The 27055-nt window shown below is 46.4% G+C and overlaps 2 protein-coding genes across 2 annotated transcripts in view; one reads left to right on the plus strand and one right to left on the minus strand.

The window, feature by feature from the left end:
• IRAG2 (inositol 1,4,5-triphosphate receptor associated 2) overlaps nucleotides 1-2806 on the plus strand; it is a 37256-nt gene extending 34450 nt beyond the window's left edge. The window contains exons 35-40 of the mRNA XM_062492490.1: nucleotides 61-104; nucleotides 703-780; nucleotides 889-953; nucleotides 1392-1493; nucleotides 1631-1735; nucleotides 2115-2806. Of these exons, the coding sequence (XP_062348474.1) occupies nucleotides 61-104; nucleotides 703-780; nucleotides 889-953; nucleotides 1392-1493; nucleotides 1631-1735; nucleotides 2115-2358 (638 nt within the window). The 3' untranslated portion in view covers nucleotides 2359-2806. The remainder of the gene's footprint in view (nucleotides 1-60; nucleotides 105-702; nucleotides 781-888; nucleotides 954-1391; nucleotides 1494-1630; nucleotides 1736-2114) is intronic.
• A 1-nt stretch (nucleotide 2807) lies between these two features.
• On the minus strand, nucleotides 2808-21358 carry LOC134043758 (dynein axonemal intermediate chain 7-like). Its single transcript, XM_062492491.1, has 8 exons — nucleotides 21163-21358; nucleotides 19995-20534; nucleotides 6019-6176; nucleotides 5174-5318; nucleotides 4705-4919; nucleotides 3958-4125; nucleotides 3668-3775; nucleotides 2808-3083 (listed from the first exon to the last, which is right to left on the minus strand). The coding sequence occupies exons 1-8, from the start codon at nucleotides 21356-21358 to the stop codon at nucleotides 2808-2810; spliced, it is 1806 nt and encodes a 601-aa protein (XP_062348475.1).
• Nucleotides 21359-27055: the final 5697 nt, after the last annotated feature.

Below are 27055 nucleotides of genomic sequence, written 5' to 3' on the forward strand. Positions count from 1 at the left end.
CTGTATTCCTGTAAGCAGCAAACTTCTCCTGTAAAGCTCTGATGTTTAATCTCTTCACAGATGAATCAATGAATAAGAAGCTACCAAGTCCTTTTAACTTTAAGGTAAGGGTCCTTACATGAAACTTCAAATTTTCTTGGGGGAGGGGGGTTTTGCTTTATGTCCTGGTACTCTGCTGCACGCTTGACTTAGTGCTTTTCTGTCACAAATATGGGCCGGTGTCATCAAACATGTGGATCTACTTCTCAGCCACACCACCAACCTTCTAAGTGGTCCCCTTGAGGACATGGAGGTGAAATGGTTGGGCTTTTACTTGCTGGCTAAGAAAAATTGTTCGTTTGGCTCTCTTGGACTTAGAGGAGGGTTTAGCACAAAAATATGAGATGAGAGCAGTTCCTACTAAGTGTAGGAATTCCTGTGAACGAGGTTAGGGGAATGTACTCAGATTTAATTTTGGTATGTTGCTGGAAGCTGTGCAGCCAGCCTCACTTAGGTGAGCTGAAAACACTTACTGTGGCAAGATGTTGCTTTAAAGATCTGATTTGATCTGCACTTGAGATTGGATTTGTTGTGTGTCACTTCAAGCTAAGTGTCAACACCTTTTTCTAATACAGTTTTTATAAAACAGATGGTATTTTGTGTGTTCTGTGGGTAACCCAGTTGTGCCTTGCTAACAGCCAGTAATGCCTCTTATTTTTACAGCCCTCATCAACCCTGCGGAGAGTTAGCATTGCAACAGTGCCCAGGAGTGCTGGGAATGCAGGGATTGGGGTGCCACTGGTAAGTAGAGGCTGTTGGAGGGATGCTGAGGTGCTTCACCTCCCCAAAACTGACTGGGATGAACCATCAGAATATCTGTGCAATAAATGTAGCCAATTTTTCCTCCAGGCCCAGTTCCATGAGCCTGATGGGGATGAACGGAGTGACAGATTCAGCAGGAGATCAAGTAGTTGGTAAGGTCACCTGGGCTTGTCTTGGAACAGGGGAAATATTTTTTTACTAACTCTGCCTGTAGTAAGCAGTTTATGGAGCAGCTTGGGGTAGAATAATGTTTAGGCTACACCTTTTGCATTAGTTTTATGTGCTATAATAGGTGAATGAGCCTTATGAGCTTACCTTTATTTATTGAGCATGGAGAGCTTTAAAAAAAAAAAATCCCTCAACTTTCTTGCTTTAGAGCCTAAAATGGGAAATCTAAATATCTACAGTGGATGGATCTGTAGTTTTGTTGGGTTTCATTTGGGTTTTTTAAAATTATCCTAACTTCAAGCAATTAAATTTTTAAGTTGGTTGTCTGAGGTCAACCAAATGAGTAAGCTGCTGTTAAGTTTCTGATTTTATGCTCTCTATCTGCTGGGGAAAATGAGATAAATTTGTCTGATCCTTGGCAGGGGCAGGCTAGGGGTAAAGCAGAATGAGAAGCGTCCTTCGCTGCAGAGGTTCCTCAGCACCTATTCCTGGGCAGAGTATGAAGAAGAGCATTTTGAAACCAAGTAAGTTCAGCAGCAGCCTCCTCACAGGTGTGCTGGTTTGTTTTTAATGAGCTTTTAATTCACCACGTGGCCAGGGCTATAAAGCCAAGCTGTTGTGAATTTGGCAAAGCTTTGGAACTATTGATTCTTGATTACAGAAATGAGCAGTTGGAGTCTCCTGCTGAAGTACAGGAACAGCCAACTAGGAAGGAAAGCATCTCTGAAAAAGGAAAATGCCCATCCAAATGGACCCTGGAGTCAATGTAAGTTTCTTTCACAAGTTAAAGCCATGTTTGGGAGGCTGACATCGGAAGAGGTTTTAAACAAAAGGCCAGGACTTTGTGTGCTTTCTACAAGTGAGATGTCTTGCTGCTGTTGGAAGGCAGCTTTTGTGAATGCTCTTCAGAGCCAATGTGATGTACAGGGAGCATGGGTGGACTGGTGAGCTGGGTCAGCTTATCCTTGGCTGTGTTTTATACCCAGAAGCAAAGCTCCCCCTGCACAGCTCCCAAAACAGTAACAACCTGTTACTTTTGATGCTTGTGGGACCTAGTTTGCTTCAAGGCTTTTTGGGGTGTGGGGGGAAGAGTTGCACATTTTGAAGAAACACTGATGGGCTCTGTGCTTTCCTGTCCTGCCCAGGTACAATTTGATGTCAGCGTGGGCATCCCACTTCAAGGATTCCTTTTGCAACGCTAACAAAACCCTCTGGGTGTCCGTGTCCATCCTGGTGCTGCTGGCTGCTCTCACCAGCTTCCTGACGGGGCTGTCCCTGCAGAGGCCAGCAGATGCAGCCCCTGTGGGCACTGGGGATTCCTGGACATCCCTGCAGCAGCTGCTGTGGCCCTACACAGGACTGCAACACCACGGGCCTCCCCCGGTCTAACCCTGGCTCCGCTGCCCGAGCGGCACTGCCACATCTGCAGGGCAGGAGGTGAAGATGGCATTGATTTCAGGTTACATGCTGGATTTCTTTTGCTGGGTTGGGGGTATTTTTTGGGGAGGAGATGAATTTTTTTTATTTAAAGCATGACTTGAAATGAAAAAGAAGTGTCTCTTTCCCATTATGACAAAAGTCATCTTTAAAAGCAGCTAAAAGGGTCTCAGTTCTATTGAGGTTTACAATAGAACAGCAATGTTGAAAGTAGCTAACAATAAACATGTCTAGATGGTCTAGCCACAAGAGAATAAAGAATTTATTTTGCTTGAACAAAGATAAAATGTTTGCATTTTAGATCTTGTTTCAATGACTTGCATAGAAAAGGATTTAAGACTTGAAATGTAACTTTATTGAAAGCTTTTGATAATAAAGTTTTAAAGGAAAGCATGCAGTATCTAAGAGTATGCTAGAACTCTGGTAGCAAGGAGCAGCTGATACACAGAATCAATAAACAGGAAACCAGCTCTTTCCACTTTACCCATGGCTTCCTTGCTGGCAGAATCCTTGAGCATATGGTAGAGTGTGGAGTGAAATTCAGACTCTTCTTCCAGCTCTTCTGAAAAAGCTTCACTGGTTTCAGTGAGCCTGAGGTTTTGTACTTTCTCACCACTTAACATATAAAGAGACCAGACCTTGTCTTTGGCAGAACCTGCTGTAAGATGTTCACTTACCTATTGCAGGAAAAAATGAATGGTGAGGTGAAGCCTGTGCCCTTGCCAGAGTACAAATTCCAATATTTGTGTGTCACATGCATTTAACCTGAGAGTGAGAGCCACTGCAGCTTTCAGCAGTGGGCTGTGTTACCTTTCTCCAGCCACACGTGGGAGTGTTTGGCTGGCTGGGAGAAGTTTTAACCCTGTGTTTTAGTTCCCAGGTGGGGACAAATCAACACTGAGATTGCTTATTCCCTCCTTTGCAGTAGGGAGCAAAAGAAACCCTAGAGGCAGGAAGAAAAGTCCAGCTGTTCCTTAAGAAGCTGGCAGAGCAGACTGCTGGTTTTCAAGGGGCCTCTGAAGAGCATGAAGCTGTCACCCCAGCTCTGACTAAAGCCTCCCTTGGTGCCTTATCAGTTCCATTTTCCTTAGCAAGTGTCCTTGTTGCTGAGACTTGTCCCCTGAGAGCTCTCTCAAGTGCAGTTTGTGACTCTGAACTGAGGCAGGGGCTGAAGCTACCAGGGGTGAGTTAATTCTTTCTGTCTAACTGGGGAAGGGATCAGTGCTGGTCTGTCCTGGAAGTTTGGTCTGACTCCACAAACCTTGAACACAACTCGTTCTGGCCCTGCTTCTCCATTCCACTTGCTGTGAGCAAAAGCAGCTGCAAGCAGAGCCATCTGTTCATAGGCCTTGACTTCTGCCAGGGCAGCCTGCAGTGCACAAGTACAAATCAGACAAACAGATCTCACTCCATTTCCCTGTGTTACAGCAAGGTCAGAGCCTGCTTTACTCAGTCCCTGGCTCAGCTGCCAGCACAGCAGGTCCCAGTGCAAGAAAGGGGGACCCGAGTGGAAAATAGGAAAAAGCCACCAGGAAACTCTCTGGCACTCACCTTCCTGGGCACAGGCACATACTCAGGAGAGTACTCTGCTGGGAAAATGTTCACTCCAGCTCTTTTCAAAGCTTCTCTGAGGGCAAAAGGACTCATCCATTTTCCTGTGATGTGGGAAAGTACCTTCTCTTCTTCCACCACTACTGAAGACAACATACACTGGTTATCCTGTTGTACAAACTGGTGACAGCAACTTACTGGTCAGGAAAGCACCTTTCTGGTTTAGGCTTCAAATATTGATATTTTTCCTATACTGGGTCATGTCCACATCATCTACTACTCTGGGCTGTGACCTTTCATTTATAGATCCAAAAGAAAGCCAGATTTGTGTAGGAATTCAGAAATGACACTGGTCTATTGATTTGTACACCAGTGAACAGATGGATAATCATGAGTAACTTGAACTGTGAGAAGAAACAAAGAGCATTAGCAGTAGGCTGCTAGAAATCCTTATATTTCTCTTGGTAGAGCTGGGAGGAAAGAGGAACAATTTTCAGGTCTCTAGCAGGTGGAACAGGCCTGAATGCAGCACCAGCACCAAAGCACTGACTGAAACATTCCACAGCAAATGCACAGCTGCCTTCTCATAGTAAATAACTGAAAGTTAAATAACCAGTGCAGTGCTTGGGAAGGAAGAGAGATTCAAATCGCTCCTGTGGAAGCATCCCAGATTCTTAATCAAGGGCACTGTATAAGTTATGGGGGTTTTTAACTGCAAATATTTGATTAAAAAATTATTGACAGTACCTTAATTTGTATCTGAATGGTTGCAAAGACTGCAGTAACTGTGAAGAGTCCTTCATCCACACCAGTGGGGTGCAATTCCCAGGCCTGACAGGGCAGGTTCAGGTGAGCATCCTGGAGAAGTGCTACTGTATAAAAGGCACCCATCCTAAAGGTGATGCTCTTTTCTTCTGCCTTATAGGTTATGTTGTTGATACCATCAGCTCTCCACTGCTGGCTTGGACAAAGAGGATGAAAAGATACAATGATGTACATGGAAGGCTTCTGCCAGTAGAGCTGAAGTAAAACTAACCAAAAAAGTAATAATAATTAAAAAAAATTTAAAACCCAAATCAATTAACATTGAAGTCCCCCAACTATTTATGGGCTCCAAACAGGCCCTTATTTCTACAGCTAGATTGCAACAACACTCCAACTCATGTATAAATTCCACTACTGAATTTTAAAATAAATTTATGTTCTAAGTTCATACCTGCAGGCTCCCATCGGGCTACCATGGGCACTTTAAAATAAATCACATTATCAGGAAGCCTCAGGGTTATCTCTACTGCTTCCTGTGTGCCATCTTCAGCCTCTCCTGGGGAATATGGATACACCTCCAATCCAACATCCTGAAGCTTTAGCAAGAGAGGAAAAGGACAGGTAAGGGGTTTATCAGAAAATGCAGATTTTTTTTTTTTTTTTTAGTTCATCTAACCACTGCAAAGTTTAACGTACTATTTAAAAGGGTTTGCTAATATTGCACATTTCCAACTACAACTTTGAAGGCAACAGAAGAGTAGCTACCCCCAGGCCTCGGACCCCTTCCTGTGCTGCTGAAGGCACCCTCAAGGCAGGGTGGCACAGTCCCTTCTAACAGCTCCACAGCCTCAGAAAGCAGGAGCAGCTGTAATTCCACTCTGTCCCCACCGTGTCAGAGGGAAGGAGGGGTCACAGGGGCTGGCTATGAACATCCCAGGGCTCTTGGCCTGCCCACAGGCCTGCTCTCTGAGTTTGCCTTATTGGTTTTCCAAACTAAAGGTTTCCAGCTTCCCAGTGCGCTCTGGGGCGTAGCTCAGCACTAGAGGAAGCCAGAGCCCAGTGCCCACAGCCCCCAGCCAGCCTCAAGACCTCGAGAACAGCTGAGCCAGCAGTGGTTTTTGGTACTGCCGTGCTTTTACCTTTCACATATGAAAAACTGATGCTTTGCAAACCTTGCCTCGTTAGTTTGCTGCTCAGGAAGCTGCGTCCAGTGCCTGTGCCAGCAGTGACAAACCTCAGGAGCAGCTCCCCAGGGGTGCCAGGGCGCTGGGGCTGATGATCCCTGTCCTCCCTCACCTCCACCATGCTCCAGTCCCCAACGTCCTGGGCCTGGGGTGGCAACTGCAGGGCATCGATGTGGTACACACCCCCCACGGGCACCAGCTGCTGCACATCAACAACCCTTGGTGCCTCTTCTCTGCCTCCTGGCTCCTCCTGCAGCAGTGCCTCCTCTTCTGGAAAATTCACCAGACAGCAGGAGTTAACCCGGTGCTCCAACTCACCCGCATTTCCCACCTCTCCCGATCCTCACTGGGTGTGCTGGAAGTGCTCCACTCCGCAGCATCTCAGCCCCATCTGCTGGTGCTCTTCAATAATCACTGACATGTGGGAAAAGGCAGAGAGCCGGGCACTGAACGGCTCTTCTTGGTTTGGAGCTGAGCCTTTGGATTTGTGGCCAGTTTCACAAATGCTTTCTATAGGAATGAGGTTTTACTGACAAAATGAATCCATCACTGCCCACAGGAGAACTTCACAAGCACAATAATACAGTAGAGATTCTGGACAGGTTGGGTAAGATTGTATTGATATGAAAAGAAGTGAGGCAAATAACATAGCATATCAAAATAAATAAAATAAGGCACCAAAAGTGGTCTGAAGATGAAAAACATTATAATTATGAAGAGCAAGACAGATAACATGAAACTCAACTTTCACATAACAAAGATAATTGTGCATAGAAAAAAAAAATGTATATATCACCCCCAAAAAATAATAATTTAAGGTTTAATTAATTGTAAAATGTTAGTAAATATTTTCTTTCAGAAAACCAAACCGGCCCACATCAAACATCCCAGGGCATAGTACAAGAGAAGTTACTGTTAACAGAAGTCAAGGAAAAAAAGTGTTCAGTACTGTAAAAACAGCTACCGTACTTGTTATGGAATTTGCTTTGAGTGAGAGAGATCAAATAAAAAAAATGACAACTCTCAAACTCTGTTAAGTGGAGCTAAATTATGCCAATAGTTTGCAGTTGTTTTATTGAAGTCAGTACTGCAACAAAACTCTCTTATTAAACCAAAGGGCACTACCAAGTGGGACAGAAAAATAATTTTATTTCCCACAATTATTCCCTCTTTTAACAAGGTTTAAGAGCAGGTATCTCACTTTAAGCACTCGTTCAGGTAATGCTCACTAACATCCCACACTACACCAATGCCCACCATGATGTGCATTGGAATCATCATTTTCTGAGGAAGTAAATCTCCCCAGAGCCTGGCAGATTCATAATGATAATAGGTGAGACATGCAGACACGTGTATAATAATGCACATATGTGTATAAATGTGATAAACAGGTACATAAGAATAAATAAAATAAGTGTGGGGACAAACTCCATTTTCCTATTTGTTCTGTTATCTCTCCACATTTAACAATCATTAATAGAAATGTCAACTAAACCCAAATTTATCAAAATATATTTATAAACTTTGCTCCATTCACGTGGAGATATTGCAGTGGTTCCATGGATCATGGGGTGGCCTGGGTTGGAAGGGATCTTGAAGTCCATTTTCACTGTCACAGGCTGGTGGCCGTCCTGGGGGCAGCCTGTCCCAGGATGCTCTGGTGCTCGGGGCAGCTGCAAGAGTTCTCCTGTGTCGAGATTGTCATGGGTTTAGGTCTTCAAAAGAGCAGAGCAGTTGTTGGTTGTTATAAAATTGTTTATTTGTAGAAGTACATCAGTCTCAGAGACAACAAGTCCCAAGTGTTAAATTCCGTGCTAAAACCTTTCTGGGATGGAGTCTCGATTAGAAGCAGAAGCTGCAGCCTGGTCAGAGTCCTGAGCAGGGTTAGAAGTTGCAGCAGCAGCTCCTATCTTCTTCAGGATGGTGATGATGGCAGGGAGGAGAGAGGGAGTGAGAGAATCTCTCCCCGGTGCACAGGTTATTATTTATAAATTACACAATAAGCTAAAAACACAAATCTGAAGCATTTCTTCTGAACCTATTAGAATTCTAGTTCTATAATACAAAAGTTTAGGCATAACTTGTGCATATAGTCTGCCTGTTCTGTCTGAAGAATGTTAGCAATATTCTTACTATATTACTTTTTATTATGTATAAAACTATGTTTTTGCACTCTTACTGAAGCTTGTTTTTTACACCAAATTCTAAGGCTTTTGCTCTTTAAGGTACTTAAAATATATTCTTACTTAAACTTACTGACTTACTTAAAACTAAAGCTTACACCTCTATTTCATGTCTGAGTGGCTTAATATATTTTAATTTCTCTAAAGTCTTTAATTTAAACCCTGCATTTTGATATCTCTCTGAGGAACTCAGGCAGGCTTCTGTTTTTCACACTCCAACCCTCCTGGATCCCAGTGTGCACTCACCAACCCATCCAGCGGTGGGATGGGAGCACCAGGGACAGAGGAGGAGAGGCAGAAAGAGGGACTGGGAGCAGAGAGGACACAGGAAGAAAAGGAAGAACAGAGTGCAGGATGGAGGTGAAATAAAAACTGGGATAGGCAGCATAACGGAGGGAGAGTAAAAAAGAGTAGGGACAGAGAACGGGACAGAAGGATCTAGTGAGGGACAATGGCACAGGGAGCAGGACAGAGCAACAGGGAATAAAAAGGAAATTGAGTGAGGCGTGGAGAAGGACAAATAGAAAGACAGAGTGATAAACTCAGAGGAAGGACAGAGGGATACAAAGAGGGAAACAAGGACAGAGAGAGAAAATGACCATGGCAGGTGGGTGTGGGGGGATGACAGCAGAGGGATGGAGAAGGAGAGGGATGGGCAGCAGGACACAGGGTTATAAAGAGAAGGATACAGTGAGGGAGAAGGACTGAGCAGCAGATGCAGACAGGTGCAGGCAAAAGGACGCTGAGATGGACAAAGAAATGCCATCATGGTGTAGGACAAAGGAAAAAAGAGAGGAAGGAAGAAAGAAAGCTAAAGATAAAGATGCAGGCCTCTCCCTGCTCCATCTGTGAGACACACCCTGGTGACTCCTGGATATTATGGCCCCCCTGGTGTCTAACCCAGCTTCACAGGACAGCATTTCATTTGTTTTAGAGGGATTCAGTAAGAAAATTTACTCTGCACCATTCAAGTAAATCCATGTGATCTTGAAGCAAAAGCTGGATCTTTTCTCCTGTAGAAACTGACACATGCCCCCAGCTCTGATAACACGGATACATTCTAGATGTGCCCCACAAGGAAATGCAGTTTGGTCTGCTTTCTGTTTGTTTGTTTGTTTGCTTGCTTGCTTGTTTGTTTGTTTGTTTGTTTGTTTGTTTTTAAAAGAAAAATTAGCTGGAATTGAAGACTAAAATGCAGTAGGATTCAAGAAGGTGGAAAAAATTACAGTGAAAAAGAGTTGTTTATTGACTGAGCTGGTGCCTGTGGTTCATATGCTGAACAAATTAAGCATTCTAAATCCCAATGGTTGAAGTTTACATTTCACAGAAACAAGCTGTTAAAAACTAAGATTGAGAAGAACTTTCTAATGACTGAAATTCCAAAGAGCACTCCTGTCTAATAAAGAATTTAAGTATTTTTTTGATACCATGCAGTCTGAAACACTGAAGCTGTGCAATAGGATTTAAAAAATCGGACTGAACCTGACTGATTAAAACTAAACTATTTTTATTACCTGGTTTGAAGAACTTGTAGAAAATAAACAAAATACAGGCCAGATAAGGCAGAACACACTAGTTTTAATTTTTAATGTAGCAACCACACAGAAGACCTGTTTTGCAATTCACATGCTTTCAGATGGATAAGATTGCTGGAAAGAAAGGGTGAAGTTTTTTTACAGATGCCTGTAACTCATAGACTAGGTATCAAAATTATTTACATAGTATCAGAAAGCTGTATTTAATTTTTTGCTTTTCCATCCATCTGGGGAATGTGGACAGAGCCTCCAGGGCCCAAAAGCTGGCAAGGCTGTGAGACTGCACCACACAAATGCCATGAGCACAGTCTGGTTCCCTAGGAGGAAGATGACTGGAGCTACAGGTGTGTTCCATGCTGGTTGTAGGGAAGGTGCTCCATTTCAGGACCACAAGGATCAGAGAGAGAAGAGAAAACTGGCATTCTGAGCAAATAGCAAAATGCTTGCATTTGTGCCAAGCCTATCCTGGAAGTGGTGGGATCTACTGATCTGAGGCTCTCTTTAGAAAGAGACAATAGCAGAAGCACTGGACAACTCTTCCATACTCCCTTGCATCTTCCTGCATCCATACATTGAGCCTGGACCAAGTTCAGTTGCAGAGAAAGAGAAGATGGAACTTGATACAAGATGCTGCAGAAAGAATCTGCTGTCATTTCATCACCCAGCAGAAATACAAGGTGCTGGATGTTCCCATGGAAAATCCAGTGTTTTGCCAAAAAGAACAAAGACTCCAGCTTCTTGAATCTGACACCTAACTACAGGTCAGCAGAACAAAATGTGGATCCCAGGGAGATGGACTGGCTTTGTGCACTGGTCAGGCACTGGAATTGCTCATAATCACTTCTCCTCTTCCTGACTGCAGACAACTGAACACCAAGGAGTAAATCCTTTCTTCTCAATTCCAACATCCTCCTTCTTTCAGTCCACAAACTCCTGCATCTGAACAGTCAGCCCAAAGCATGTGAAAAATGCAAGCCTGCTTTTAGAAGATTAAATAATAACAAGTATTTTGTTATTCTCCAGTTGAAGGTACTTCCCTACTCTGGAAGAGCAGTACAAAACACCAGGGATTAAAAAAAAAAAAAACAAACATGAGGACTTCCATATTCCAGAGCTCTGCTTAAACTTCAAAACTGCTAGGGGACATTTCTCCTACCTCTCCTCTCTGATATCTGCTTTATGTCCCACAGCATGAGGTTCATCACTGTTTCTCTGTCATTTGCAAAGTGCCACATGTCAAGGGCCCCAAACCAAATACTTCCCTCCCTCTGTTGGACTTGATGATCCATGTGGGTTCCTTCCAGCTGGGAAAATTCTGTTCTGTGATTCCAGCACAGGTCTAGTGGACAAGAAGAGGCTGTGTTGCAACAGATTTCCTACACTCCTGGGAATGACAAGTCTCCAGTGGGAAGAGGGTTGGTATTCTACACACTTCCTTTGGGAAGACAGACCTAAGCTAGGAAAGGTCAGCCACATGCTCTTCATTTAGTTTCCATGACCATAATAACATCACACCCTGGAGCCACTCTAGGTAGTGCTGCAAAGTGAATTATGACCATTAGTTTACAAAATGAGAGACTGAAACCACTTTGGAAACACAGATATGTACATATCTGCCTATCTAAAGAGAACATTTAATTTTTCATAAATAAATTTAGGAAGCCTGTAATGAGAGCTGGATGAACTTGCCCAAATGCAATATTTTGTTTAGTGGTTTAGAGCCAAACAGTGAACCTGAACTGCTCAGCTGAGGGGAAGGGTTTCACTTCTTGTGAGAAACTCATTTCAAATGACCCTATTTTGTGTCAAAAATATACACCCTTTTGAGCATTATATGGTTTTATGGAGCAGATTTGGGGAAAGGGCTTAGGGGGAGCCTGATCCTGTGAAGAACTGGTTTGACTGCTCCTGCCTGCTCTCCAAAACTGACTGAATTTGGAAGGATCATGGAATCATAGAATGGTTTAGGTTAGAAGAGATTTTAAAGATCCCAGTGGCCTCTCCTGGGGCAAAGCCATGCACAGAAATGGGGGAGGAGACACTCCACTGCCTTGCAGCCTCTCCTTTTTTTTTTGGATCGTGACAACATTATTTACTTTATCTATAAATATCCCTCTGGCACAAGGAATAATGCACCGGATGATGTTTTCCAGATGGTCTCATGTTCCTGGGTAGGTGATCCCCTGGCATCATTAGGAGAGGGAAGAAAACAGGGTCTGCAAGCTCACACATCATTGTGCAAGTGACCTTAAAGTAATTCCACATCCCTCCCTACTCTCAGGACAAAGCAGGAAGAGTCAATTCCCTGCATTTTGTTGTGATTCCCAGATTGAGACATAGCACCCTCAAATGCCACATCCTGGAAAAAAGAATCTCAGGCACACCTGAATCAGTGGCTTTTCTTTTCTGCTTTTTTGCCCCTCAGCCTTTCCTTCATTTTTCTTTAGAAAATAATGTTTTTTCTTCTAAGTGGGGGAGGGATTTGAGAATTCAGAAACTGAAAACTTTGCTGCTGTTCTTTATTATGTTGGGGTTCTGTTTGCCTTTGGTTTTCTTTAATTTCTCACATTTGTCTCCCCACAAGGAGCTGTGCAAGGCAGGCATTTGAAGTCACAACTACTGTTCCAAGTACCCTGTGTTTTTCCAAGGCCTTTGGAAGGGGCAGCCTGACCTGACAGCCAGTGGACCATGCCATGATTAGCTGCCGTTAAGTTGTGCAGGTGAAGTGGTCTGACTCCTGTGACAGGATCACCTGGGGCATGCCATGGAACTCCTTGGCTGTGCTGTCCAAGGAGCCCCGTGACATTCCTGCAGGGTGGGACAAAGGGGACAGCTGGAGCTGCAGAGCTGGGAGCTGTAAGAAGGGCTGAGGGGCAGCGTCCTGTGCAGGACCAAGCTGTGTGCAAGATGTTCTGTCCCTGCGTCTGGGATACCCTCTGGACACAGAGGGATGCTGAGGAGGAGGTGCTCTTGCAGGGATCAGTGGGGTATGGAGCAACCAGACCAACTCTTGAGCAGATTCCTGTGGGTGGTGTTAACCCACGGAATCCTGTTGGAGCAGGGAGGAGAGCTTGGTTCTGGAGTGGAAAAGTACAAGCAGAATTAGCCAGGTGCATTGTGCAGGTGTGCAGCAGCTTTGTGCTGACCACAGGAACTCGGGGAACACAGGCAAAACCCTGGCCAGATTATCCAAATATGTTGTGCAAATCTAAGCATATTTGCTTTTGTGCTGTAATATTCCTATTGATTGGTTGATTTATTGGGTGGAAAAACAGAAGGTGAGCCAACAGGGGGAAACAAGTAAATGCCTCTGGGTGGCTGAGATCACACCTCTAGACCTCCAGCTGGGACACAAACCTGCATCCAGCACCCAGCCATCAGTGCCTGAAAGAACGCCTCAGTGTCCAAAACTTGGAAGCTAACAGCTGGGACTAAAGATGTCCCTATGTCTGAAATGTCTCAGGTGTCCTTAAGGCCCCAGGAGGGCAGGAGGGGTCTCCACTGTTATTTTTACAAATCAGTGGAGTATGTAAGGGCACCTCTGGTCTCAGTGACCATGACAGCTGAGAGCACTGGCTTCTGCCCCTGACACACTGGCAGCCACTCCAGGGAGAGCACTGGGAAGCCCTTTTGGAGCTGTCATGGTTTACAGCCTGGCATGCTGAGAGGCTGCCCCAGGTCAGCTCCTGGTTGCTTTAATTCCCTGCTCTTTTAGGAGCTGCTTCCCAGGGGTCTGCAGCTGCCTGCAGGACGATAAGAAGGGGCTGGTAGCCGGTAACCTGTGGGTGAGGGCAGCTGCTGGGGGCAGCTCCCAGACCCTGCACCGTGCCCTCGGCAAAGCCTCACTTCCCTGAAGGTCTCTGTGCCATTATTTATCCCAGTGCTCTCGTGGTTATCTGTGCAGCAGCAGCACCGAGGTCTTTGGATGGTTCTCCCTCCCCAGGGGTGCTGGCAGGGCCATTCCCAGCTGTGGGAGCAGTGGGGTGGCCGTGCCCTGGGCAGCAAACAGTGCCTGGCCACAGTGCTGGCTCTGGAGCTGAACAGAGCAGAAGGGCTATAAAACACAGGAGAGGCTTTGCCCAGTGCCTGTGGTGTTTCTGGTTGGAGAAGAGCAGCCCAGGAAATGTTTAGGGAGCAGGGAGGACAGGGGGAGGATGCACTGAGAGAGACCAGCCTGGCCACGCTGCAGCTGCCTGATATCCACACCAGGAGTATTCCCAGCTCAGCCACTCTGGAGGAGTGGAGCTGCCTTTCTTAGGTTCCTTTACTCACAGAGTACAAGGGCTGGAAAGAGGCTGGCACAGGGGCTCTGCCCTCGGCAAGGGATGGCTCTGGGGGGAGATCTGGGCTGCCAGTGCTGATGCACTGCAGGAAAGTCCCCGCTGTCACTGCTCCCAGGGCCAGGTGTTCCATCAGAGACAAAATTGGAGCTGTGGGCTCTGCTCATCCTGGCATTTGCCACCTTAGACTCATTTGATGGAAACCTGGGGAAGGCGTGAGTTTCTGTACTTCCCTTGGAAATGGAAACCACAGCTTGGGAAAATCCTCTGGACTTCACCTGCGCACGACACTGACGAGAGTGGCCTCTCCCACTGACCATCCCCAAAACACCACTACCACTGTGCACAGCTCTGCTGCCTTTAGCTTCACTTCATTTTAGGTTCATCTTATTTTGGTTGACCTACTCCAGATTGGCTGTTATTTTCTCTTTGGAGCCAGGGAAAGCAAAACTGTGCAGCGCTGATGGATGCTCTCAGAGGAGACACCTGCAGTGGGCAAGCCCTGAGCAGCTTCAGGGAAAATGTCACACAGGGGTGTGACATGGCCACGGGTCCCCTCAGCCAGCCTCCGCCAGCCCAAAGGATGCACCTGCTCCAGGCTCTTCAGCTGGGAAAATGGAGTGCCTGTCTGCACTTCCCGGTGATGGTGGGATTAATTCCTAACCCTACCCGGCTCCTGTAGCCAAGGCTGTTTTTCCTCCTCCTCTGGGCTTAAGGCAGCCCTGCCTGCTGGCAGGTGAACACTCGCCTTAGGCACTGGTCAGGATTAAGAGCCCTGCCGTGTTTGCTGAATCCATGGCTACTACAGAAAACTGCTTCGGTTTTCCTGCCCGTTCCTCCTTCCTTATCAGTCCAGGGGTGGCTAAGGATGAATGATTAGAGGTTACGGCAAATATTACACCCGTGCTCCCAGTTCTGCTTTTCAAATGGAAATCAAACAGAATTAAACCTGACACAATGCCCAGGAAGGACGCTTGTGCTGCTGAAAGACCATTAAGCTTTAAGGAGAGGATGAGTTGCAGAAAACGTTCCGTAATTAACTTCAGCCACCCACAGCCTGCTGGAAACACGGAGAACCTCAGTAAACATCGGCAGCTCTGAGTGTGAACAAAAGGACTCTATTTCACCAGTTAAATACTCCCTCTAAACTTGGTAAGTGCTGTGTGCTGGCATTGGCTGTCTCAGGAGGAGTAAAAATCTCCCGTGGACCTGTTTTTCCCTGGTCTTTTGGTGGGTTTGTTGATCCTACTCTCATGCCCCATCCCAGAGCAGAATAAATTTCCCCGGGGATGAGTAGTTTCTGCTTTGCGTAAGTGTTATGGGGTTTTTTGGCTCATACAGCACCTCTAGCACTTGGCAAGGTCAGTGCTTAAGCATCTGCTAATCCTTGAGACTTGGGCTCTGGCCTCTGGCTCAGGAGTCTGGAGCTCTGCCCAGCCAGACCAGCGCGACAAGTGGGACTGAGGAAGGATGCACCAACAAGGAAACCAGACAGGGCTGCTGGAATTCACCCAGACAAACACAAAACCCCTTGCAACACACAAAGAAGGAAAGACCTCGGTTAAGTGATCTTGTTGTGATCCGGCTGATCAGCACGCAATGTACCCATGCCTATTCCTTTATTTGAGGATTTTTGCCTATTTCCCAAACTAGTTTTGGTGGCTCACAAGTCTCAGACAGCCACACACTACTTTCAAACTGGTACCGGTTTCACATCAAAGTGGTTTGCCTCCTTCAAGAGGAAACAGTTAAATGAAAATGTCCAAATCCCCAAAGCTCCAGCACTCAGACCAGACCATCTTCTTTCTTGCATTAGCACATAGGAAGAGCAGCCCTGCATCAATGATGAGCCAAGCATGTTTTTTGAAAATGGACTTTCGCATTTATATTCCTAAATGTATTTTACTTCCAAATAGCCTCTGAGTAAAGAGTTAATTCACATCTGAAGAGTCATGAAGTACTGTGATGTAGCAAATATCCTTAAGGACCAAGGGAGGAACAAAAGGCTTACAATGACCTTTATTTGTGTAGGAACACAGTGATCAGTTGGGCTTAAGGTGCCCTCGCTGTCTTATTTACCTCCACACACCACGGTGGGCTCAGTGTGAAGCACAGAGCATTTTGTCTCATGCTGCACCAGAAGTGGAAAGCTGCTTCCCTTCCTTCAGGAAAACCCCACTTTGTGGTCTTGAATGTTAATATCAGTCTGACAAGAAACAAATGTTTACAAATAAATGTAAACAAGGGAGTGGGGACAGTCAAAGGCTGGGCATTTGTAATTTGATCTCTGTTATCAGGACCACCTGATTTATGGGAACTGGCAGCTCTTACTGACCACAGCATTACAGATCTGGGTTCTTATTCGTAGCTATGAAATTTGTCTATTGCTATAATTGGTGGAGTTACTTTGGGATTTTCCAGTGATTCAGGGCTTTCTGGCATTTCTTTCAAACTGGGGTTCTGGCAGGAAGAAGTGACTTTTAATGAGTATTGAAACTAAAAGGAAATATGGTGAGGTGAATTAAAAATACACAAAATTTTACAGATTTGACATTTTCTGCGTAAATGTTTTCCCTTCAACTCAAAACAAATACTCCTTTTGAAACAGCATTTCAATTTTGAATATGGTTAAATCTATTTAAATGTGATAGAAATTAAAAATATTTTATAAAATCAGTATGACACTTCACAATCTGATCCAACCCAATTTGACAGTGATGATTAATTCAATATTCTCTAACTTTGGGCTTGGGCCAGGGAAAGCTTTTGCAATCTCAGGCTCCTACAGAAAGGGACAAACAACTACTTCATTTCCATGTACTCAAATGTTTACAGGTCTCCCTGCTGCCAGCTGTAGTTAGAGGGGAATTGCCCTTAGGGATTCTTGGAATGGGCAGAAAGCTGAAGCAGAGACCTGCTAGGCCATTATTGTGCAGAGCAGGGGGCTGCTGGCCTTTTGTCTGTGGTAGAACACCTCACTTTGAGTTTAAATTATGCAGCAGCCATCCTGCTTTCTCTCTGAAGGTATCACACTGTTCCAATTTCCCTCACATCACATCTCCATTATTAATCCACTTGCTGGACATGATGTTTATTATCACGCTTGACTCAATTGCCAAAATGTATCAGAGTGCATAAACCAGGGCTGGTGCATGCTGATCAATAAATATTACAATGTCCTAATGCCTCTAAAAGGATTTATCTGTTTCTGCCAACTTATTTTTTTTTTAAAAAAAGCTCTTGGTAGAGGCTCAGGAACTTCATTCCAAGGTGTGTCTGCTAGCAAAGCACTCACTGGTTTTATGCTGCTTCTTTCCACTCACAGAAACTTGAACAAGAAAACCAGGGAATGAGAACACATTCCAGCGTCAATCCCATTGAGGAAGATTTGGAATACCATGGCATAAAAAAGGCAGGTGTGTTAAGGGTCTCAGTCTGCAATCTGACTCCTGGCAGGAGAACACCAGACAAGGACTGCTGGCTGCACCAAAGAGTTTGATCTCTGCACTTCCAAAGAGAGGGAAAACTTCTATTTGGCTAAAACCCAAGTCAGAAGAGATATCAAGAGAACAGCTGAGGCTGAAAAGCATGAGGGAGGAGAGTAGATGTGAATGTCCTTCAGCCCAGCCAGGGTCACCACCTGCAGCACCCCAGTGCAAGCCACTCCCTGGCATGACCCCATGAGCAGCTGCTGGATGGAAAGGCAGGAACAGTGCTGCACCAGACACCCCCATCCCCGCCCTTGCCTGCAGGAGACTGCCCTTAGGCAGGAACAAACAGCCCCAAGGGCAAAATCCCATTTACCACGCTGGGCCTTGCAGCTCCGTGAACATCTGGGCTGAATCTGTCCCCCAAGGAAATGGTACATAAAACATCTGGGAGACTGATCCTGAGAGGGCTCAGCACATGTAATATCTGGGAGACTGCTGGCTGCCTGCCTGCTTTCCTTCCCTCCCCCTGAGCTGTGTGCAGGCAGCCCTTGGCATGTCCCCCCTGCCCTGCCGTGTCCCCAGCCCTCTCCTGATGCAGGACGGTGAAATCTAAACACCGGGTGCCAGCCACACCACGCCCGTCTCCCTTCCCTCCTTCCCTGTGCCCTTCACTTATGCTGGGCCGGGAGAGCAGAGCTGTGACTACATTGCTTTCACAGGAATTAATTCTGTGGGAGCTTTTTCCAGCAGCAGGGCTCAGCCCTGGCCAGCAGATCGCTGGCTTACTTGAAGTAGAGACGAGGAGAAGCCACCTGTATTGTCACAGCAACCCCTATCCAGTGGCTTTTCCCTCTCAGGTCACACTGGAGTCGCCTCACCGGCTGTTAGATGACATCAGGGAACATGCCATGACATGAGATGACATGAGGGAACTGCTCATCAAACCAAAACCGGACCAAAAGCTGGAAAACTGTTTCACTCAGGTGGTTTGAAGCTGTCAAACTAGTTGAGAGGTGATGATGCTACTGCTCTGACAGGATCTTTGGAGGCTGATTTACACCTAGTTATGCTCTCCACGGTGACTTGGGGTGCATTATTTACTTCCCACACCCGGACTTGGCTCGTTCAGACCCCGCATACCCCAGCCCAGACCTGTGAGTGGTGCTGGATGGCATCCTTGGAGTACTGCCCTCCCTTCGAGCTTCAGGAGCTGATGGTTAAACAGCCCAGAGGCATATGTGTGATCTCAATTCTGCTCTCTGGATCAATCTCCATGTCCAGAAACTAAGGTTTTTACCATCCCTGCCGTAGTAGCCCCAGGGAACATAAATGCTGGCTCTGGCACTCTTGTAGAGAGAGGTCTGGGCTCCAGACCCTCCTTCCCCACTTTGTCACCTTCCCACAGGGCATCTGCATGTGGGAGTGCTGCAGGTACTGCGCTTGCCCTACGAGCCCCCACGATTCAGCTGCTGGCTCCTGAATGCTCCTACGGGCTTCACAAATCCCATCCTGCCTCCCTGTGCATCCAAGGGCTGCTCTCACCCAGGGACCAGGCAAGAAACGGCATCCAAGTAGGATAAGAATTGACATCTTCAGTAGCAGCAACTCTCTCATTAATTTAAATTTTGCTCAGCTCCACAGACAAAAATATATTGAAATCTCTTTTAACTTAAAATTTGATTACGACCTGCTCTGATAAAAGAAATAACACATGATTGGTGGGGAGAGGCAATTTCAGATTACTTGATTGCGGGGAAAGTGTTTATGTTTGCAGCGATGTCAGTATTTCTGTGGTGGAAAGGTTTGTCACAGGTACGTTTGTAACACATTAGTAGCACATAAATACCGTGGGAATCAAAACAAGCGACTGGAAGGTATCTCTAAAGAACTTGTATTCAACTCTTGTTTCAGGTAGGATTACCTTTGTCTAAACCCTTCTTGATTATCACCTAACCTGCTTCGCAAACTCTCTGGTGATTTTCCAAGCAATTTACTCCACCCTGCAGCAGCCTAGCAGTCAACTCCGCTTTTCTAAATGAAAGCCCAAATTTCCTTTCTTTGTTCATGCTCATTAAGAGCTTGTTAAGCAATCATTGCCAGGAATAATTTAACAGAAAAGTTCCTCCTGCTTGAGGGTACGTTGGAAACTTGCTTTGCAACACGTCAGCAGCTCAGGTACGGGCTGCCTTTTTTTTTTTTTTTTTTTAATTGTTTGTTTTGCTTTGTTGGGTTTTTTAAAACAGAATTTTCGGTTTCCCATCTTTACTGACTCGCGTCCGCTTTGTAAATGGTCTCCCTTGGCGTCAACAGGTGTGGAAAGCCTCCGCCTTCCCCCGCTCCTCCTCCTGTCCGTAATTAGCGGCCCCTGAGGTCGGGATGTCTCTGCCCTGGGTGGGTCACCCCTGCCACGCCACCCGAGCGAGACAACAGAGGTACAACCGCGCTGGGGCGGCTCGGCTTCGGCTAGAGTACAATCTCTTGGAAGTGGGAAGGAGACAGCGAGGTGGGGGGATAAAATTTCTTACGGTAATTTTAAGTGGCACAGTGGGAATTAAAAACCCCAGAAAGCCGGGCCGGCAGTGCCGGGGGTGGGGCCGTTCCGCGGGGCGCCGCCGGGGCTCGGGGAGGGGACAGATGCCTCCCGAGCGATGGACCCGACCAGACCTGTCCTGAGGGGCGGCCCCGGGAGGGGCATCTCGGTCCGGTCCGGTCCGGTCCGGCGGCGGGGGCGGCGCTGGCGCTGCGGGACGGAGCCGCGCTCTCGGCCGAGGTGAGCCCGGGGATGCGGGGGGATGCGGGGTTCGGCCCTCGTGTCCCGCTCGGAGAAAAGGGTGTTTTAGCTGGGGGAGGTGCGGATTGGAGCGGCAGCGGGACCCCGGCAGCGCCGGGCCGGCTCCTTGTGGCCGCCGGGGCTCTGCGGGGCAGCTCTCAGCGCTCCCTCCCGGAGGGACGGCGGCGTTTGGGCCGCGGGGTGTGGAGGGCAGCCCCCCTCGGGTCCCCCTCACCTCTGTGAGGTTTGTGCGGCTCGGGCAGTGCTGTCGGGGGCAGTGGCGAAGGGGCGAGTGAGGGCGGCAGCTCGCACTCCGTGCCCACCTGTGCCGCAGGCTGCAAGGGCTCCATCCTGCCCCAGGAGCACTGGTGGGACGCTGGAAGGTCCGGGAGGGTGGCAGCAGTGGGAAGACGAAGAGTAAATGGTCAGCTGGGAGGGAGAAAAGCGGAATTCCGCTCTGCCAGCGGTGACTAAGGTCTGGCTTGGCTGAGAGGGTGGAAAGGCATCAGAAATGGTAAGCGGGGAAGGTGCAGTTGGCTGCCGTGTTCCCGGGCAGACGTGCTCTGGAAAACGTCGGAGTCTGGACAGGGATAAGGTCTGAGGAAGAAAGATGGAGATGCACAATAGAACTGTATGAGAGAGGGAAGAGAGCATCTAGGAAAGAGACATAAAAAATATAGAACTCTTGTAACTGTAGTAACCTAAAACTATTATTGCTGCTGAAAGAAGACGAGTTTAGACGCTTTGGCTAAAAATGAACCATCCTGATTAAGCGAACATGTTGCTTTCTAATGCGTGAGAGGTTTCTCAGAATAGACTGGATGTTTCTTAACTCTGAAGAAACCGGTAGTTTTGCACTATTATCCACGGGGTTTGTTGCAATGGAAGCCAGAGGAGCAAATCTCAAGAAACTCAAATACTCCTGCATTTGGGTTTTGTAGCAATCCCAGCAGTATCTTGATTCAGTGGCTCTGTAGGAGGAAGCACTGGTGAGGCACCTGTGAACGCCCTTCTCTTGTTCGTGTGCCCTGTTTAGCAACACACAAATGGCCATTACCCTTGAGGGCAGGAGTGTGTGAGGTTGAGCGAAAAGCAGTCTGCATGCCAGGTTTAACTTTAGGTGTGCAGTTCAGGGAGCAGCTGTCCCTGTGCCTCAAGACTTCCTTATCATGGGATTTCTCCTGGCTCTCGAGGCATTTGCTCTCTCCATCCAGTGGTGGCTCTAATGAAGTTTTCCTGTTCAGAGGCATCATTGTGCCAAGTTACCATGCACTGAAGTTCAGTGACACCAGAAGAATGCAGCCTCCTGAATGCCTGCTGTAGAATCTTCCTGTGCCAATTTTTGTCTGTCTCATTGGCTCCTGTGACACAAGGAACAACATTCCAACTTTCAGGAGAAGCAGCCTTTTGCTGCTTTGGCTTTAGCAAGGCCGGTCACAGCAGGTTCAGAGGAGCACCAAGGAACAGTCTGAGGAGGGAAGGAGTGGGGGCCACTTCCTTTAGCAGCAAGCAGCTATCACCTTGGCTTTGTCATCAGCAGATACTTCGGCACAAGGTGTTTATGAATATTTCTTCCATCTTATTTTCACTTTATTTGGTCTCTAGTATAGAGAGGAGCCTCTATGCCTGTCACAGTCATCATAAGAATCCATACAGACATGGCTGCTCCCTGTGTAGAGGTGAGACCAGGGGAGCAGCATACCCATGAGCTGGATGTGCCTTGCTTCAGTGCCCTGGTGGTTTGGATCAGTATGTGATGGCAGGAGAGACTGGGGACACCCCTCTTGTCTTTACTGGCAGCCTCTCAGTAAATCAGTGTAGCAGTGCTGTTACTCAGCTCCTTAAAGGTTGTGCTTCCCAGGTTCATCAAAAAAACTTGGACTGTGTCTTCTGGCTTTGTGGTTCCTTTCTCTGCTCTCATTGAGGGGGTGTGTTTTATTTCTGATCAATTAACACTAGAACTCCTCAAGTTGCTGGGTTGTTCAGGTTCCATAACAGATTTACAGATCTTCTTTCAGTTGGTGCTTTCACTGGGAAACAGGTGATATGCCACCAACTCAATTCTTGTAACTCATTTCTTTGCTGTCTTTACTGACTTGTACAATTACCCTGAATTGGGGCTGGGTTACTCTGCTCAACACTTAAATAAGGTCTGGTGGAAATTCATATTATGGCATTGTGAACCAACCACTACCCTGTCAGTGAAGGATTAAGTACAGTCATGTGTATTTAGATTTTTCTCTTAGAAAGAAAAATGTTCACGCTCTCTTTTGTACAATTTCATAACACCTCCTGTCTATGGAAGGTTAATGTCTCTCAATCTTTAGTAAGTTCAACCTTGCAGTTGATAGGAAAGTGCTTTCTCAATACTCATAGGAGGAAAGTTGTGAGACAGAAAAACAACCCCTGAGGTCTGTAAAGAAATTTAGACATCAACTTCACTGCCATTTCAAATCAGAGGTTACACTTCCTGCTTCAGTTCTAAGTGATCTGCTCCTTGATCTGTAAGAAACATGTTCCAGAGCAGCAAAATAAACAGAGGTCCCCTAAATCCATGTGTAGTCTGCTGTTAGACCATCTTTCCTTGTAGCTAGCAGTGATAATGTGAATTAACAGAATTTTCTCACTTCCTGATCAGGTGGAATTCCAGCTTCTGTGTTCTCATGGTCTCCTCAGATGTGCCTCCAAAGGGCAGCTCCTTTTCTAGCCATGTGCCAGTGTTCTCTTGAACTGTGAGGGTTAAAACAGTGTTTAGTCTTAAATTTTATACCCCAGCACACAAGAGCCTGCATGGCTTCCTACAGAAACACAGTAATAGGAAACTACTGTTTGGAAGCTGTTGGTGGCATGGAGCTGTATCAGTTTCCCAGCTTGCCCACTGCTAGCATCTGTCCTTTTGTCTCTTTGCCCTTTCCAGCAGCTTTACATAGCCAAATTCTGCCATCCCTTTCATTTTAAGTATTGATGAGGGGTTTATGTAGCTGCTTCCTGAAAACAGAAGGCTATGAGGTACAACCCGCTCCTTTCAGTTAAAGATCCAAAAGATGGTCTACAAAAAAAAAGTGTTGGGAAACTTTTCTTGACAAGGTGCTGAGCGTGATTCTCCTGTATTCTTTCGCGTGGAAAGTGAGACACCAGAGATTTCTCCCATGTTGTACAATTCCACTTTCTGTCCTGCCTCACAGCTTAGGGTTTGTGGGTTGGTGGTTATCTCAGGTTCCTGAAGCCATCCTTCAATAGCTGCTGCTTCCCAATGTCCCCTGTGCTGGGTTCAAGGGCTGTGGCAGAGTGGAGAGGAAGGTGTTGAACAGAACAGTTTTGGGGACTAATGCAACTGCCATGAGAAGTGAGGGAGGCACAGCCCACCCTGAAGGGGGTGGATAAAGGCTCAAAGAAAAAAAGAAAATGAGGGGTGGGCTTCAGGTTACTGCAGGCCGTCTTGAGCTGGGAGGCATATTACAGCTCCCACATCACTGGCATGCTGTGCTCTGCAGCAGGGAGGGCCAGCCAGCTGCACAGTACCTGCTGCTGGGGCTTTCCTGCTCTGCTGTCATGTCTCACAGGTGCAGGTAAATCTTACCTCTCCATTCATGAAATAGGCACAGAAATCTGAGGAAGGCATCAAACTGTAGTGTTTTGTTTGTGTTTATGAGGCTTCACTTACAAACACTCAAGGTCATACGAGATCCTTGCAAGGGCATGCAGAATCTCACATTTCAACAAGCAATCTTAAGACTATCAACAGTGTTTTGTAAAGTTTAGAAAATTAATCTTCCTGGGGCTTTTTGGATAATCCCAGGTGTCCCTGAATAGTGGGGAGCAGCTGTCAGCAGTGGGTCCTCCTGCCCCACACCCTGGTGGCCTGGCCCCTGGGTGAGGGTTGCAGCTCATACCTGCACAGCTCCCTCGAGGGCTTTGAGAGAGCTGCAGGGCAGAAATGACACTTCCCCACCAGCCCTCTATTTGAGTAGAATCACAGAACAGGCTGAGTTGGAAGGAGCCCACAAGGATCATTGAGTCTAACAATCCCACCCTGGGCTGACAGCATTGTCCAAATGCTCCTTGAACTCTCTCAGGCTTGTGCTGTGATCAAATCCCTGGGGAGACTGTTTAGTGCCCCAGCACCCTCTGGGTGAACCACCTTTTCCTAAAATCCACCCTAATCCTGCCCTGGTAGTTTCAGTTATTCCCTCTGTTATTTCAGCCCTGTGTTCATTTGAGCAGCCAGTCACAATTTCAGTATTAGAAATCTCTGCTCTTGATCAGGCAGGTGAATTCACTGTGTGAATGCCATGTGGAGTATGAACAGTATGGAATTTTAAAAGGATGCATTCAGGGAGGTCACCAGTGATCCTGATATGCCCTGTTTGAGCTAAGTGCAAATGGGATATTCGCATGAAGTGTGCAGAAGTGAACAGAACCAATTGCATTAGCTCTTGGTGTTCCATATGCATCGGACTATAGGTATTCCATGTTCCATATGTTTTGGTATTCCTCAATGAACAGGAAGTTATAATTCAGGTGCAGAGTGTGTAAAAAGTCAAGACATTTGAAATGTGGTAAGGACGGTACCTGGTGCAGCCTTGAGGAAGGCCCTGTGATTCCCCCTTAGGTTGTGGTTGTGGGGATGGCTTTGCACACCCTGACCTGTGGCTGCTCCCTTGCAGTCCATAGTGCTGGGACAGGACCAAAGAAGCAGAGATCCAAACACGAGTGCTCAGCCCATCTCTCTGCTGTAGACTGCCTCATTCTAAGTATTTCTAGAGATTGGCCCTGACCACAGCTCTCCACAGCACGTGGTAGCAATTCAGAGTATCAGTTCCTATTTCTGCTCTTGGCAAACATGCTGGACTGGAAAGAGCAAAGGGGTAAAAGCAGAAGGTGCACTGCAGGGCAGTTTTGACTGTGGTCTTTGGAAGGAAAGAATCCACATGCTTTGCTTTGGCAATTTGTGCTGCCCGTAGTTCCAGGAGAGTTTTTCTAATTTGTTCTTGATGAAAGCCTTGAAATCTTGAGTTGGCCATTCTGCTCAAAAGGAAGAAAATGCCTGTCTGCAGCTGCTCTGAAACACAGTAACTGGGAACTGATTTATGTAAACTTTCAGCAGACTTTTTTTTTTTCTTTAATTTCACTTAAGGGTGCTTTAACACCAAATGTATTTGTTGGGGATTACACCCACTGGTTATTTCTAAATTGCCTTAGCTCTAGATCCAAGATTAGTATGTTTAATTTTGGGGTACCAAATGTTATTTAGAAGTCTGCCTTGACAATTGCGTTTTTTCCTAGTTTGAGATTTTAGGATTTGGTGTATTTTTTTGTGATTTAATGTTTCCATTGGTTTTTAAAGGAAAAGCTTAAAAATAATAAAAAAAATTCTTGGCCTTCTGGGAAAAACAAAAGTAAGGGCGAAACCTGTTGGCAGGTAGGAATGGAATCACAGATTCAACCTTTTCCATGAAGCAGCAGCAAAAATACTCTGGATCTTTTCTAATGTTAATCTGGGAAAATATCTTGGACTCAGTATCAAGGACTATATTTAACAAAGCATTTAAGCCCAGTGTTTCACCTGACCTGAGTAGAAGTGCCCCAGCCTTGTCTTATATCATCTGGAGGGGTTGCAGCCCTGTCTGTCTCTGGACAGTCTGGGATGGATGTTCTGTGCCTTGCTGAGCCAAGAGCACTTTGCTGCAGCTGTGGGTAACCAGTCATTGAGGATGGAACAGGATGGGGCTCTGGCAGTGTGTGACAACTGGGATTGCTGCTGGGATGCGGCACACAGTCCTGCACAGCAAGTGCCACACACAAGGGACTTTAAGAAAACAAACAAGTTTATTCCTTGCTCTGTGTGCCACAGGAAAAGCACTGAACAGGTCAGTCCCTGGCCCAGTGGGAAGTGCAGCCTGGGTTTAGTGAGGGAGTACCTGGCTCTTGTCTCTGGCTGCTGTCAGAGTCACCTCTGTGTTGTCCCAACAAAGTCCTAAAGCGCCTCTTTCTGACAGAGCCTGGGAACTTATTAATGTTTGTTTTGCTTTTTAGGCAGTCACAAAGTACTGCTAAGGTAAAAACAGGAGTGGATTTCAAGCAAACACAGCTTCATGTTTGCATTGGTTTGGCAGTCATTCCTGTGCTTGTGGTCTTTCCTGTTGCTGTGTTTCCTCCATTGAAACTCCTGGATGGAACCTCAGGGCTGCATCACTATCAGCTGTTATGTAGCTTCTGATGAGACTTCATCAGACTCGATGGGAAGTAATGGAGCTTTTGCTCTGGCTTCAGAGGTGTTTGCAGTGCCCCAGAGGACCCTGTGGTTTCCTTGCTGCTTTCACTTCTGTTACTGAAACAGCTCTTGGAACCTGCTGCTCCTATTTACTGCCTGAGATACTTTTATATTTCTCTCCTATTAAGCTGTGCAATGTCTTTTAGAAAACCCAAATCAGATCATTGCTATTTCCTTGCTGTTTGTGAGGGAGAAGTACTGAGGGAGCAGTAGTGCTCTTAACTACTCTCCTTCACAATTGTGCTTCAGTCGAGCTGTTCTGTGGAAACCAAACCCTCAGGAAAGCTCCATGTTTATTTTGTAGGCAAAGTTTTCTGCCTCCAATTACTGAAGTAATCCCCCCTCGGTTGGCATCTCCTTAGGCTGGTTTAGTTGCAACACAAAGCCTTGCTTTCTTGGAAGTCTTCACAGGTATGTGACAGTGTTGGGATGTCCCCATCTTCCTGTTTAACTGGTAGAGAGCCCTTTGGTACATGCTAAGGAGCTGCTTGGGATAAGCTCTCGAAGGTTTAAGCAAATAATAAAATACGGGCTGGGAAACCATCAATAAACTGTTGGCAAGACCATTGCATTCAAGAAAATGATGACATGGCACTTAGGATCATTTCTTCCTTCTTTAAAGAATTTCTACATTGGACAGGTAACTTTTGGAAATTGATGTTACCACAAAGGGAAG

This window comes from Cinclus cinclus, chromosome 4 (assembly GCF_963662255.1).
Source record: "Cinclus cinclus chromosome 4, bCinCin1.1, whole genome shotgun sequence".
Lineage (NCBI taxonomy): Eukaryota > Metazoa > Chordata > Aves > Passeriformes > Cinclidae > Cinclus > Cinclus cinclus.

Excerpts from the sequence above, each read along its gene's own strand:
- LOC134043758 (XM_062492491.1), bottom strand. The coding sequence starts at position 21,358 with ATGATGCCTCTGAACAGGAAAACTTCATTAGAGCCACCACTGGATGGA. Across the intron at positions 20,535-21,162 it reads ACACACTCCTGCCCTCAAGG|CTGACCATTTACTCTTCGTC; the intron begins GTAATGGCCATT and ends TCTCCCTCCCAG. Across the intron at positions 5,319-6,018 it reads GGGACTGGAGCATGGTGGAG|CTTCAGGATGTTGGATTGGA; the intron begins GTGAGGGAGGAC and ends CTCTTGCTAAAG.